This window comes from Rhamphochromis sp. 'chilingali' (assembly GCF_963969265.1).
Source record: "Rhamphochromis sp. 'chilingali' genome assembly, chromosome: 12".
Classification (NCBI taxonomy): domain Eukaryota; kingdom Metazoa; phylum Chordata; class Actinopteri; order Cichliformes; family Cichlidae; genus Rhamphochromis; species Rhamphochromis sp. 'chilingali'.
In genome coordinates, this window is record NC_137939.1 from 35024284 (window position 1) to 35037828 (window position 13545).

The 13545-nt window shown below is 39.2% G+C and overlaps 1 protein-coding gene across 1 annotated transcript in view; it reads left to right on the top strand.

The window, feature by feature from the left end:
- Window positions 1-271: 271 nt before the first annotated feature.
- LOC308406947 (suppressor of tumorigenicity 14 protein homolog) overlaps window positions 272-13545 on the top strand; it is a gene marked incomplete at its 5' end in the record, with an annotated part of 31144 nt that continues 17870 nt past the window's right edge. Inside the window, 14 exons of the mRNA XM_080898278.1 lie at window positions 272-334; window positions 1688-1787; window positions 2868-2998; window positions 3914-3984; window positions 4753-4946; window positions 6104-6139; window positions 6345-6573; window positions 7100-7233; window positions 7635-7732; window positions 7907-8007; window positions 9976-10109; window positions 10201-10305; window positions 10480-10587; window positions 12072-12176. Coding sequence (XP_080754404.1) covers window positions 272-334; window positions 1688-1787; window positions 2868-2998; window positions 3914-3984; window positions 4753-4946; window positions 6104-6139; window positions 6345-6573; window positions 7100-7233; window positions 7635-7732; window positions 7907-8007; window positions 9976-10109; window positions 10201-10305; window positions 10480-10587; window positions 12072-12176 — 1609 coding nt within the window. The remainder of the gene's footprint in view (window positions 335-1687; window positions 1788-2867; window positions 2999-3913; window positions 3985-4752; window positions 4947-6103; window positions 6140-6344; window positions 6574-7099; window positions 7234-7634; window positions 7733-7906; window positions 8008-9975; window positions 10110-10200; window positions 10306-10479; window positions 10588-12071; window positions 12177-13545) is intronic.

Here is a 13545-nt window from a genome sequence, read left to right on the forward strand (position 1 = left end):
TCTTAATAATTTGATGTGATTAAAATTAGGATGATTCATACATATATCAGAATCTGAATACGGTTTAAAGAACAGGCCACCAATCTCATCTTTCATCTCTGTACTCAGTCTTTTTCCAGAACTGAGCTTCGAATAAGAACCAACACAAACCCGTCGGTTTCTACCCAGAGAGGGAGAGAGAGACCTGCTGATCTTTAAATAAAGAAAAATAAAAAAAAATAAAGAGGACAATAAACCACACTGAATCTTTTTTTAGGGCCCCCTGGGAACCATGAGTTGGGACACTGACACTGTGGATTTACTGGGTTCACAGGAGAGTTTAAGTACCAGACAGGTGAGTCCAGTATCTGTAATGTTAACCTGCCCATTATGTCACATCAGGAACAGGTTTGTTGGTTTCAGCTTAGATTAAAAAACAGAGATGTTCTTGTTTTATATTAATATGTTGTTAATGGTTCCAAATTCTGTGCACCGCTAAATAATCTGTGCACACAGTCTTGTAGTCTTTCTCTCACCACTGTTTTCTCTTTAGAAGAGACAGAATCTCATTAATCATTTTTCATATTTTCACCCTAACGCTAATCACAAAAAGTAAAAAAAAAAAAAAAAGAGAAGGAAACGGTTGAATTTCTGCCTTTTGAGAAACCGCCCACTTATAGCGAGAAGTTGGGGTAATTTCTCAGGCTGTCATCAGAAGGCTGCCTAAAAATAGCATTAATGAAAACAGTGACTAATCCAGATGGTGGACATGAGTCGCAGTAACTGGTTTTATTTCATAAAAATAACCCTAACCATTTTTAGACCACTTGTTGGTTTGGATACTCTTAAGGCTTGAAGCTGGGAGTGTGGCTGTAGCTACAGCTGCTAACTGAAGTCACTGAACTGGGAGAAATCGGACATAACGAGACTCAAGGGAAGCGAAACTCAATACATTCACGTAGGACACAGACCTTCAAAGTAAAACAGGAAATGTAACACAGACGCAGACTTGACTAGGGGAGACAGAGCAACTAAGAAACACAGAGAACAATAACAGGGAGACACAGAGGGCGGCTAAATACTCAGAAAACTAAAGAGAATACAAGAAAGCCAAACTAAGACACTAAAGAATAAACTGGGGCAACAAAGAACTAAGATCCTAATACAAAAACTCAGAGACACAAGAAACTCAAAGCACTGGGTCACCCACCCAGGACCGAGACATGTTGAAATGTATTAACAACAATGAGCAGCTGTCTGTATGTGTGTAATTCAGCTGTACACTTTATGGATGCAGGTGCTAGCAAACCTTAACTAATCTAGTGTTTCCCAGTAACTTAGCACTCCACCTTCTCCTCTTCAATATTTTTACTTCTGACTTGACAAAAATATATAAAATAAAATGTTCCTTAAGTGTCGATTACAATTCACTTTCTCTGCCCTTGTCTCATTGCCAGCAGCCAAAAGCTTCCTCTTATAGTTCATATTTTCCATAGCTTAAATGTTTGTCATAGAGAATCCTTGTTTGTGTGTTTCTTTTAATGCATCCTTGCAGGACTTTGTTACTGACTGAGTCAATTTGTGCTGACTCCAGTCCTAAGATGTTTCTTGATCAATGTCATTGTCTTCCTTATAATATATTGTTTGATTCTTTAAGTGACCAAATCTGCATCTTGAGCAAACTCTAACAACAGTCTCCTGTCTGCAGTATGGTGACCGTTGCACAAACTGCAGTCTGTCCAAGAAGAGGTTGTCGATAGGAGTCGGTCTGCTGATAGTATCCTTTCTGGCTTTAGTGACGCTTAATCGTAAGTAGACTTTATTAAACTTTACTCCTTTGTAAAGGTGTGCAGTTCGTTCAGCTCAGTGGAGTAACAGCAGGTATCCTTCAAAGACCCAGCAATTCTTTATGAGTTGGAGACCTCTGCATTCACCATTTATACAATCTATATCAGTCCTACTGTGCTGTCAAGAGGACATTCTGTCAATGCCACAGTCATGGTTGGGCTAACAGAGCACATGAACTTTCTTTTCAGAATGATGGGAGTTGTTGCTTCTATTTTTTACAGTTACAAGGATTAGGGTTAAGTGATGTTTTTTTTTTTGCAGATTTAGTGATTGTACTGCCAAAATTCCAACTGGGTCTTCAATCTGAGAGTCTGAACTTTGATTTAGTAGGATTACAGAAATGTAGTGGACAGTGAAATTGCTTTTCTACTAATACTACTACTTTGTGCACTGAGATACACCATTTCTATTTCACACACACATTTATATGAGTGCTTTTTTGCTTCTAAGTGCTTTCTGTCTAACATTCACACCCTGATGAACAGCAACCCAGGGTTCAGTGTGTTGCCCAAAGATATTTTGGTATGTAGACAGTAGCAGCCAGGAATCAAAGCACCAAACATTTAAGTCATTAGCAAATGACCTGCTCAACCTGCTGAGTCACAGCCACAAACTATAAGGAACTTTATATATTTTTTTAGTTAATTTTATAATATTGCTTTTTTTGTTTTCCCCAAGTACTGAAAAAGTTTACTTCTTTCACCTGTTCATCCTGCTTCATCCATGAAGTGAAAACATGCAGACACTTGTTTTGATAACACATCAGCTTCTTTATTTGATAATATAATATAATATAATATAATATAATATAATATAATATAATATAATATAATATAATATAATATAATATAATATAATATAATATAATATAATATAATATAAAAATAAACAGAAACTTGGTTTGGAGTAATTGGTATAACACCAGGTGACTTTTCTGAATTGGACTTTCACAGCTAGTTATGGCTTTTTCTATGCAAACAGTTGTTTGAAAATTTTGGTAATTATATATTCAATATTGAAACATCCATATGTGTCATCAGTACACAACGATGACACGGTGCAGAGAATTTACATCGGCTCCATGGGAATCAGCAACCAGCGATTCCTGCCAGAGCATGAAGATCCCAGCAGCTCAGAGTTTACTCAGCTGGCTGCTCAAGTCAGCCAACAGGTGAGACCTAACAGACTCACAGCATGATGGGTGTTCTCCATGTATGCTGTATCGCATGTATCACTTTAACCACTGGTTACAACCAAGGTTTGCAGAACAGCATCTCTGAATCCACTTTGGGTACGTCTCCTGTCGGCTGGGAACAGGAAACTGTGGCTGTTCAGTAACATCAAAAGAACTGTACAATATAGGACTGCAATGATTTGTACATTTCATAAACCAATATTTTATTCACAATAGAAGACAGAAAACATCTCACATTTTTAAACTAAGACTTTTTTCTATGTTATGAATTTTTTTTTCCATTGCCCAGTTTTAAGCGTCTTGACTTCTGCTACATTTGTATGGTAGGGTCAGTATTTGCAGGAAACCATGGCCCTATCCTGCTTTGTGTCAACAGTTCATCCTGGTAGTGGTGGTGTAGTGGTGTAGGGAATATTTTGTTGGTACACTTTGGGCCTCTTTGGGCTCGATGATGATACTCAACTGCTCGTGGCTGCACCATGTCACTGGTTTCTTGAACATGACATTGACTTCACAGTAGTCAACTGGTCTCAACTGGTCTTTGTCACATGCACAGTCTCACATGTCACTGTGCATGTGACAAATCTCCAGCGACTGTGTGATGCCATCCTGTCGAGATGGATCAAGATCTTGTTGTTTAATCTGTGCCACAAAGAATTAAAGCAGTTCATGCATATATCCACACAATGAGACCTGATTAAATTGCAGGGTTAACTGCTTAATGATTCAGTTACAACATGGTTCATTTTGCTAAATGACTGCTTGCTATGAATCTGTATTGTAATCTTGATGTTATCACAAACCTGTGGCTTCCTCTGTTGTGTGTTTCTGTCTTTGTTGAGGCAATTAAAGGAAGTCGCTGCAATGATGTGTGACTTTTTTCTCTTTCAGCTGAAACTGATTTACTTCAAAAACTCAATGCTGGCTAAATACTTCAACTGCAACACCGTCCAGGCTTTCAGGTACTGTGAAATAGAAACTTGACTGCCTGTCAGGGGCCATGGTGTCATGCTGACTGTTAAATGTTGTGTGTTTGTCATTTGTTCACTGTGATCAGCTTATCTAGTTGAAGATGTTAAGGTGCTGAATCAACAGTCAGTTCATTAGAGTCGGTGCAACTGTGACATGGATCAAGATGCAATGGCCTCCCGGGGTGGTCAGAAGGCAGCCATGCCCAGCCATGCGCACACGCACGCGCATGCGCATATCAGGTGTTGCTATCCTAGGGGGGACCTGTCTTTGACACAATGCTTTCCTTAGCCGCTTACCTTAACCATCAGAAATGAATGCCTAATCATAAACCTCAGCCTAAACATAACCTTGTGACCCTGACACTAAAACCACATGTGTAAGACTGGGAGGTATGAAAAAAGAAGGGGTATTCAAAATTGGGTCCATATTTACCAGCAATGCACATATTAATATTTTGAATACATAAATTAGGTTTTATAAATATGGCCAGTTTGGTTTTGAGGATGTCTGGGATTATGATGTTAAACGCTGAGCTGTAGCCCTTTTCTGTGCTGATTTTTATGTCACAGGAGGTCTGAACCTGATTATTGATTCAATTTTTTTGGACTATGTGCAAAACTTGCTAACTCTGTACATCTGTAGAGTATTCAATGGTTGGTTTTAATATGGTGGGTTGGTTTGTACCTAAAATACTGAACTCTCTTGTTCAGTGGGGCACATAAAGTCTGTATAAATCCTTTCTGTGTCTTGTGGAGCAGTGAGGGTGACAGCGGTGACGACAGCATTGTGGTGTATTATGAGTCGAAGTTTGATGTCCCCGTCCCTCAGCAAACCACTGTGGATGAAGCCATTGAATCTCTGGAGCCTCCAGCAGAAAGTGAATGGAGCCAACAGGGACAAGGGCTGCTGAAACCCAGTGACACCCTGAACATCAGCAGCATCATCTCACAAGGTTTGACAGCTCATAGATCCATGCAATTTACACTCTTTTACAGGTTTGTTTGTGGTTTGTTACCCAATCAATTGCCATTGTAAATGAGTTCCTGGAGTAAATGTTGCTTTCTGGTCAAGCGGTCGTTCTGGCCAAGGAAGTAGTTCAGACTTCCAACAGGTATATGACTCGGCAGTGACTAACAGATGGCAGCATGAGACAGGAAGATGCACATAGTCCATAAGAGGACACATTTCTTCAACCATCTCAAAAGTTCTGAAAAGTGCAGGAATGATCTAAGTTAGGTTAATATATGAGCCTTTGAACTCAAAGCACCATATTTACTTTTTTTAAAAAATATTAAGTTAACATATATCTGAGATCTTCTGGTATCCACTTCCCTCACAGCGGGATTTTAGTTGATTTAAATGATTCAGAATATAACAGGGATTCCTAAGTGGTTGCACGACTGCTGAAAATGGCTTATAGTGTGTGGTACATGCAACACTGATGTTTGCTGGAGACCACTTAGAATAACATATCTACTTCTGTATCACTGTTGTCTCCCAGTGGTGAGAAACTTTGAAGTCTTTGAAACACTGGATTTGCTCTAGTGGCTGCTAGACTGCTGCGTTGTATCTAATAAGGCAATGGGGACTCAGGCTACGTCCACACAAGCCCGGATAGATTTGAAAACATGCGTTTTTTGAGAGCGTTTTCCATCAGTGAAAACACCGTCTCAGTGTGGACGGGAGGCCAAAACGGAGAGAAAACAATTAGTGTGGACGTAGCCTCAGTGTGTGCTGCTACTATTGCAAAAAAGTTTCAGGTGTCATGCTCGACAGCTGATGTGGCAAAAAAGCTCACAAAAGTGCTTTTATCTGAAAATGCAAAAAGTACACTATTTGGGACTTTATGAGACTGTTAAAGAAGTGTGTGATACAACAAGATATCATTATTGTCATAGTTATGTGAGTTTTGATGTGTTTAACTGAACAAATGCTAACCAGAGTGACCTTGAATAATAAATAATTACATTACAGCAAAATAAAATCATACATGATTAAAAAAGAAAATTCCACCAGTATTTATCTGAACATTTTCAGCATCATGACATTTGAGTTAGTAGTGAAGAACTGATATGTGGTGTCTTAATAAATGTATTTTTGTGTTCACAGCTATAGATCAACGCTTGGCCAGGACCCCATTAACTGGTGAGAACTGGTTTACCTGCAAGCATTTGTGTAGTAAAGTATATAACTTTATTAAAATTAAAATGTAAAGAAGTCTGTTTATGGAGGTAAATAGGTTACAAAATATAAAAGCTTGTATCTTCATATCCTGTTGGGGAAAAAAAGTGATGCATTCATGGGAGTGCTGGTGTGGGTCAAACAAGAACTTTTTTCAATGTATTTTCAGAGAGGATGTTCTTCGACATCCACGTCAGAAACCCTGGATTTGTTCATTCTCCAGGGTTTCCCTATTATCTTTATCCTCCAAATCTCAACTTGCAGTGGAGGCTTCGTGCGGACCCGGGCCACCGAGTTAGGCTCGACTTCCACAGTCTGATCTTGGAGGACGACTGTCAGCACGACTTCATCAAAGCCTATGATTCGCTGGCTCCCATAGAGAAACGTGCTCTGACAGAGTGAGACAAATAATCCCTCTCCCAGAATTTAAACTGTCATCTACCTCTGTGTGTTTGAGATTTTAGCTTATTACAGTGATGGGCAGATATACTTCAGGGGTGGATGCATGAATTTTTGCAAATTCACAGCTAAAGCTATGTGTATGGGAAAAGGCAGAAAAGTGTATGAGTGTATACACTCGTTCTTTTTATTGTTGGATTTGTTTGCAAAGAAGTTTTTGAACGCTAAGTTTGTAATAATGTAGATAGATGTTTTAGTTTGGTAAGCTACCTTAATTCCTGCCTAACTTAAAAACCAAACTGTGTAGATCTGGTCTGAGCTATATGGGAGAGCTGTGTATTTTTATGACACATTCTTCCTTTATAAATGCTTGGGATGTTTTTTCTTTTTTTCTTTTTCACATCTTTACATGCATCCAGCCCCAGGACTGTGGTATCACTGCTCTGTGTTATCAGAAATAAAACAGGCCTTTCAGGCTTCTTTAAAGTTCCTCTGTAAAAGTTAATATATCCGTTCTTTTCTCAGACAGTGTGGTCATCCTCAAAAATCATTATCCTTCATCTCTGGAAACGTCATGTTACTGACGCTGGTCACAAATGAGGAGAACAACTTCCCTGGCTTCAAAGCAAGCTACTTCCAGATTCCTGTGACTAAACTAAGTAAATGCAGACACATTGTGAACAGTTATCACTTCTTCATGTTTTTTTAAGGAAAAAAAGAAACAATTGTTTTCACTGGGTCTCAAAGAATTTCATGAAAATAATATTGCACTTATATACATAGATTAATGTGTAATTTTGTCTTCCAAGAAACTGATGCATTCTCAGAAATGTATAATTATTCAATAAAAAAAACCCCATAAGTTTGAGCACACTGGCAAAAACATGTCACTGTAACTGGGATTATGCACTTGAATGTGTACGGAAATAGAATTCAGTTGACCTGCAGGATTATGTTGTGTCAGTGTAAACGCCATCTCCTGACATTTCTGCTGATTCTTGTGACATTAGAAACTTAATAAATGGAAGCTGAGTATAGTGATGAACTATCTGTTGTTCAGATTGTGGTGGCACAATGACTGAAGACAAAGGCTTGTTCTCTTCACCATTTTTCCCCTCCAATTACCCTCCAAGCACATCATGTGTGTGGAACATCGAGGTAAGTCCTCAAGATCCTATTTTAATTTCATTTAAATTAAAAATTAAAAAATTAAGAATAAAAAAATGAATAAGGGGTTGCTATCATCTACATCAGATTTGTGATGACCTTGACATCCATTTTCACAACATTTTCTCAGTTAATAATCACATTTGAGCTGTATTTGATTTTCAGGTTGCAAAGGAAAAATTTGTGAAGGTTGACTTCAAAAAGTTCTTTGTGGGAAATCAAAGTGAGCATTGCCCCCATGATTATGTTGACATCAACGGTGAAAGGTAAGTAAGCATCAGTTTATGCCTCCTTTTACTGACTTTGTACATCATCCGTGTCAGTGGTGGGATTGCATGAGTCCAAAATTAAGACTGCAGAGTTCTGAGTCAGCAAGTCCCAAATAAAGACCACAAGTCAATGTGTCAGAAGAGTTTTATGACTTGATCACTCAAATTGTGAATATTGCCTTAAATTTGATTTATTCTGCTCATTTTCATCTCAATTTTTTGTTATTGGACTGGACTAGAGTAGCTTTGCATGATTCACTGTTCATATAATAATAATATATCTGATAATGGGCTTTTGATGTAGCCTCTAAGCGCAGTCTGAAACAAGCTCCTCTCTAAAAAGCCAACTTTTTACTAATGAACTGATGCTCACAAACAGAATGTTGGAACAGCAGGTGGATGGAGGTTGTGTGCTCACAGGCACAGCTGTGTGCACACGGTGACCATATAAAGGATTTTCCTAATATTTAAGATCATACAGACCCAGGTGTAGAAAAACTCCTATTTTAGAATTGACAGCATGCTTAAAACAAAAAAAAAATTGTCTTACTGCATTTGTGCTGACCATTGGCACACTGGGTGATGACCACAGAATCAGAATTAATGTAGAATTACTGTAGTTGGTTATGTGTTGGCACAACATTGCCCCATCCCTTTTTTATACTTGAATGGTTCATGGGTCATTGTTCTTCATGCCTGCAAAGCTTTCGCTCAAGGCCACTTGAAAAATTACTTGAAAGTTACATCAACAATTTTGAAATTCATCCCCATACATGCTAATGTGAAGCCAACTGCTACAATCTAAAGGGGGTAAAATGAGACTCAGTTCTAACCTTTGAGCCACACATCAGTAAGTTGTGCAGTCATGCTTTGCATGAAAAAGTCACATATTCTTTTGTTTTTTCTTGGCTACATTACTGGAGCGGTGTTCTTTCTGGTACAAATAAGAAGTTACTCTCTCACATCCAACTAGTTCAACATGTAGAATAGACTAGAATAGAATAGAATAGAATAGCTTTTTATTGCCATTGTTACAAAAACAATGAAAGGCAGTTTGGCATCTCTCCATGTGTGTGAAGTACACAAAAGCATACGTATTTACACAATAACACAGACAAATGTACACAAGAAAGATATGTACAAGTTACACATACACCTGCATGGATGCACCCATAAATACATGCATACACACACATACATACATGCATGCGTACATATGTACACACACATATTTCCACATACACGTTTACATATATATACATACACATACATGCCCTCTGAGGAGCAGGTGCATTGTGAGGTGGAGTGTGATCAGTGATATTGCACACTGAGTGGGTGGGGTGGGGGGATTTAAGTACCTGAGCTTATGACTGATTGGATCTATTTGAGGAGTCTGTAGCTCAGATTTCTGGCTCAAATTTACATTTCAGGAACAAACTTGAGTTTATACATTTGGCTGTTTGGTCATGAAGCTTCTCTGTAGCTGGACGAGTATTGTTCTGTGTTATTCAACAGAATCACACTGTATGGGTGACCGTGGCTCAGGGGGTTGGGAATCGCATCTGTAACCAGAAGGTCGCCGGTTCGATCCCCGGGCTCTCTGTCCTGGCCGTTGTGTCCCTGGGCAAGACACTTTACCCTACTTGCCTACTGGTGTTGGCCAGAGGGGCCGATGGCGCGATATGGCAGCCTCGCTTCTGTCAGTCTGCCCCAGGGCAGCTGTGGCTACAACCGTAGCTGCCTCCACCAGTGTGTGAATGTGAGAGTGAATGAATAGTGGCATTGTAAAGCGCTTTGGGTGCCTTGAAAAGCGCTATATAAATGCAATCCATTATTATGTACTGAAAGTATTAGTTACTAGACTGTGTTGAAAACACTATTTTAGGACTTGTATGTATGTCTGTTTAGATGGACAGACTGACAGACAGCTCAGTGTGTGTCTGTCTATCTCTTTTTTTGTTGTAGGTTGTGTGGCAATGGCTTAAACAGCAGAGTGATCACCATCAAAAGCAACAAGGTGACCATTACGTTTAACTCGGACTCCTCCTATGTTGACCAGGGTTTCACTGCTGAGTATGAGGCCTTCATCCCAACTGACTGTAAAGAGGACTTTTAAAAAACATTTTCATAAAAGGATTTCAGCATTTTCCAACCCAGGCAAATAGATGAAGGGACTTTTTGTTTTATCAGCTTGTCCGGGAAGGTTCCAGTGCAACAACTCCCTGTGCATCAGCAAGATTTCTCAGTGTGATGGCTGGAACGACTGTGGAGATAACAGCGATGAGATCAACTGCAGTGAGTCCAAACCATCAAACATCTCTTTGTATGAAGTCTAAAAAGAATAAAAGAAGGTTTAGCAAAAAAAAATCCAGATTAAATATCAACTGGAATTGACCTCAAAAAAACTGTAAATCACTCTCAGTCTGTAGCATTTTATTGTTGTTGTGTTCAATTTGTTTCTCTGCTTAGCATGTGACGCATCTCAGATACAATGCAAAAATGGTCACTGTAAACCCAAATCTTGGCTGTGTGATGGGATTGATGATTGTGGAGACAACACAGATGAACAAAACTGCAGTGAGTAAAGCAGAAATTTAATTTCTACATATTTCATTTCATCAAATCAAATCAAAACATTTTTATATACCACAATTAAAAACAACAATGGCAATCAAAGTGCTTCACAAGTTAGGAGCCAATAAAAATAGACACATTTACCAACAGCAAAACAACAGCAACACAAGAAAAACATAGAAACCAGCCAAATGATAGTCAAACTAACCTAAGTCAGAGCCAAAGTAAAAAAACGAATCTTTAAGTGAGATTTAGAAGACTGAATAGACTCAGCAGTGCAATAACATTCTTTGATCAAGGTTAGATCAAGTAGTTGGTCTTAAAGCCAGACTGGAACTTTTCACTAATACCACTGGTATCTAAGAAGTTGTTTACATACTACTTTTCCAGGATTTTTGACAAAGAGGGAAGTTTAGAAATTGGCCTCTAAATTGAAAGAACACTAGAATCAAGATTAGTCTTCTTAATAACAGGTTGTACAACAGCATGCTCGAAGGCAGACGGTACACAACCTGAAGACAGTCAGGCATTCAATATACATAAAATCCAGGGCCCAATAGTGTTCAGCGCTTCCTTGAAATTACGGGCAGGAAGAATATCATATGGGGAATGGAGATTGTTAAGTGATCAATTATTTCCTCTACATCCGAAAGAGATACAGGCTCAAACTGCTGAAAGACAGCAAAGCATTTAGGACTGGGACTTGATGTGAGAGTACCGATAAAAGCTGGGCCCTTGAAGTTGTAATTTTATCAATAAAATACCTTAAAAAAATTCACAAAGGGAGCGAGGCTTGTGGCAATTGGTCAAAATAAGACCAGACAAGAAGGCGGATTTAGCAGCTTTCATAGACTTCTGATATTTTGATAAACAGTTTTGAAGGATTTTCAGTGGCACTTGAAGCTTCAGAGCACAGGTATTTTCATTCAGCCAGAGTTGATGTAAAGTGTGTGTGTGTGTGTGTGTGTGTGTGTGTGTGTGTGTGTGTGTGTGTGTGTGTGTGTGTGTGTGTGTGTGTGTGTGTGTGTGTGTGTGAATGAGGACCCCAAATGCAGACTGTCAGGCAGGGATTAAATTAAATTAACTCTTTATTGAAGGCAATCCAAACCCAAAAGGTAACAAAGGAAAGTATTGAAAACATTGAAAAACCAGGAAACACGAGGGAACCCAGCTGAAACTAATCAGGGAAACAAGACAAAATAAAACAGAACACTAAACACAGGTGACTAGGGTTGGCAAAATAAAGAAGAAAGCGATTAAACAAGGAAAAATCACAGAAAGAAGACTTCATAATACATGGTTCTTACTGGAGAAGCAGTGTTACTGAAAGACAGACTATCATAATCACAACTGGAGCCAAAGCAGAAACCTTGATAACAACTAAGAAGAAAACTAAAGATAACCCTGCAAAAAATAGAATGCAGAAGTCTAAAATTCTGGTACCATGACATAAATAGATGACATGATTTTTGTTTTTGTCTTATCAGCTTGTCCAGGAAGGTTCCAGTGCAACAACACCCTGTGCATCAGCAAGATTTCTCAATGTGATGGCTGGAACGACTGTGGAGATAAGAGCGATGAGATCAACTGCAGTGAGTCCAGACACAAACACGGGTTTTCTTTGTGACTGTGCTTTGTGTGTGACGTGTCTTGGATACTAACAAAAAAAAGAAAAAGAAATCACTCGCAGTAAACCAAAATCATGGCTTTGTAATAGGTCGAGCATCTGTGGAGTATGGCGTTATTTCTGTGCCACTATTCAGAGCGTATATAAAAAAAATTTTTAAAAAAAATTGTATAAGTGTTGCACTTTGAACAGACATTTATTTTGAGTGAAGAAATGAACACAGTTTATGTTGTGACCCAGAAAGAGTAATATTTCAAACTCCGCCACTCTGCGTTCCTCCACAACTGCCTCGTTTGAGCTTTGGACAAAATGCATTCTGGGATATTTGCCTGGGTTTAGCTACAGTGGCTAGTGAGCTGACTGGAGACCAAAACAGCCAATCAGAATTTTTTGCATCCAAGTCTGTGATTGGTTGGTTTTGTGGCACAAATATAACTGTCAGCCACTAGGTTGTGGCATTTCATGTATGCCCTGCCTGCTAACGTAGGGTCTTCCCTGTTGTGGTAGACCCCAGTCTCTATCGATCTTGTGCTTAAAGCTTGTTCTTGTGCTGTGATCAGTGTCTCTGTGCTGTCGTTAGGTCCAGCTGTTGGGAAGATTTCTCAGCCACTTCTTCTGCTGTTGCTACATGCCATGCAGGGGCCCGTCCTTTCACGATGGTTCACTTTCTTGCTCCTCTTCTTTCTTGGGTTTCTGCTGCCTGCGTTATTCATTAAGCACACGGGCAGTTGTGGCCACCAATGTGTGACACATTAATTCATAGGCTTTCTTCGTCAATCCAGGCAGTGCACAGGTTGAAAGGAAGTGAATGTGCTATCTGCAGATGGTGTTTTGCCCCTCTGGTGTTTCAGCCAATTCCTTTCTGGGCACTGCTCATTTTTGAGCCATGTGCTTGTTTATCCTAGCCAAATGGACAGGACCTTCCACATGGTGCTGCCAGAGGGGGATTGTCTGTAATGCAGTATTCAGATATTCTAGTAGAAGACCTCATAGAAAGTAATAGCAGTTGCTTCTTATGGACTCTTACAGATGTTGGAACAGTGAGCAACTATATGTTTGAGTGTAAGTGTAAATTGTGGCGTTAAATAATTCATAGGTCCCAAATCCTCATGTAATCTCTTTCATAGGGGTAACTGGTGTAGTAGCATTCTGATAATACCCTTTCTCATAGCTTGTCCACTGGAACCATAACCTGGTTCCAGTGGCCACTCATTAACATGCCGTGCCCCTCAACACCTGATGTGGATCTTGTTAATATAGGCAACGTCCGAGCGGGCATTGCTTCATTTATATATTTCTTTCTCATATACTGAAGTAGGCTTTGGATAGCTTTG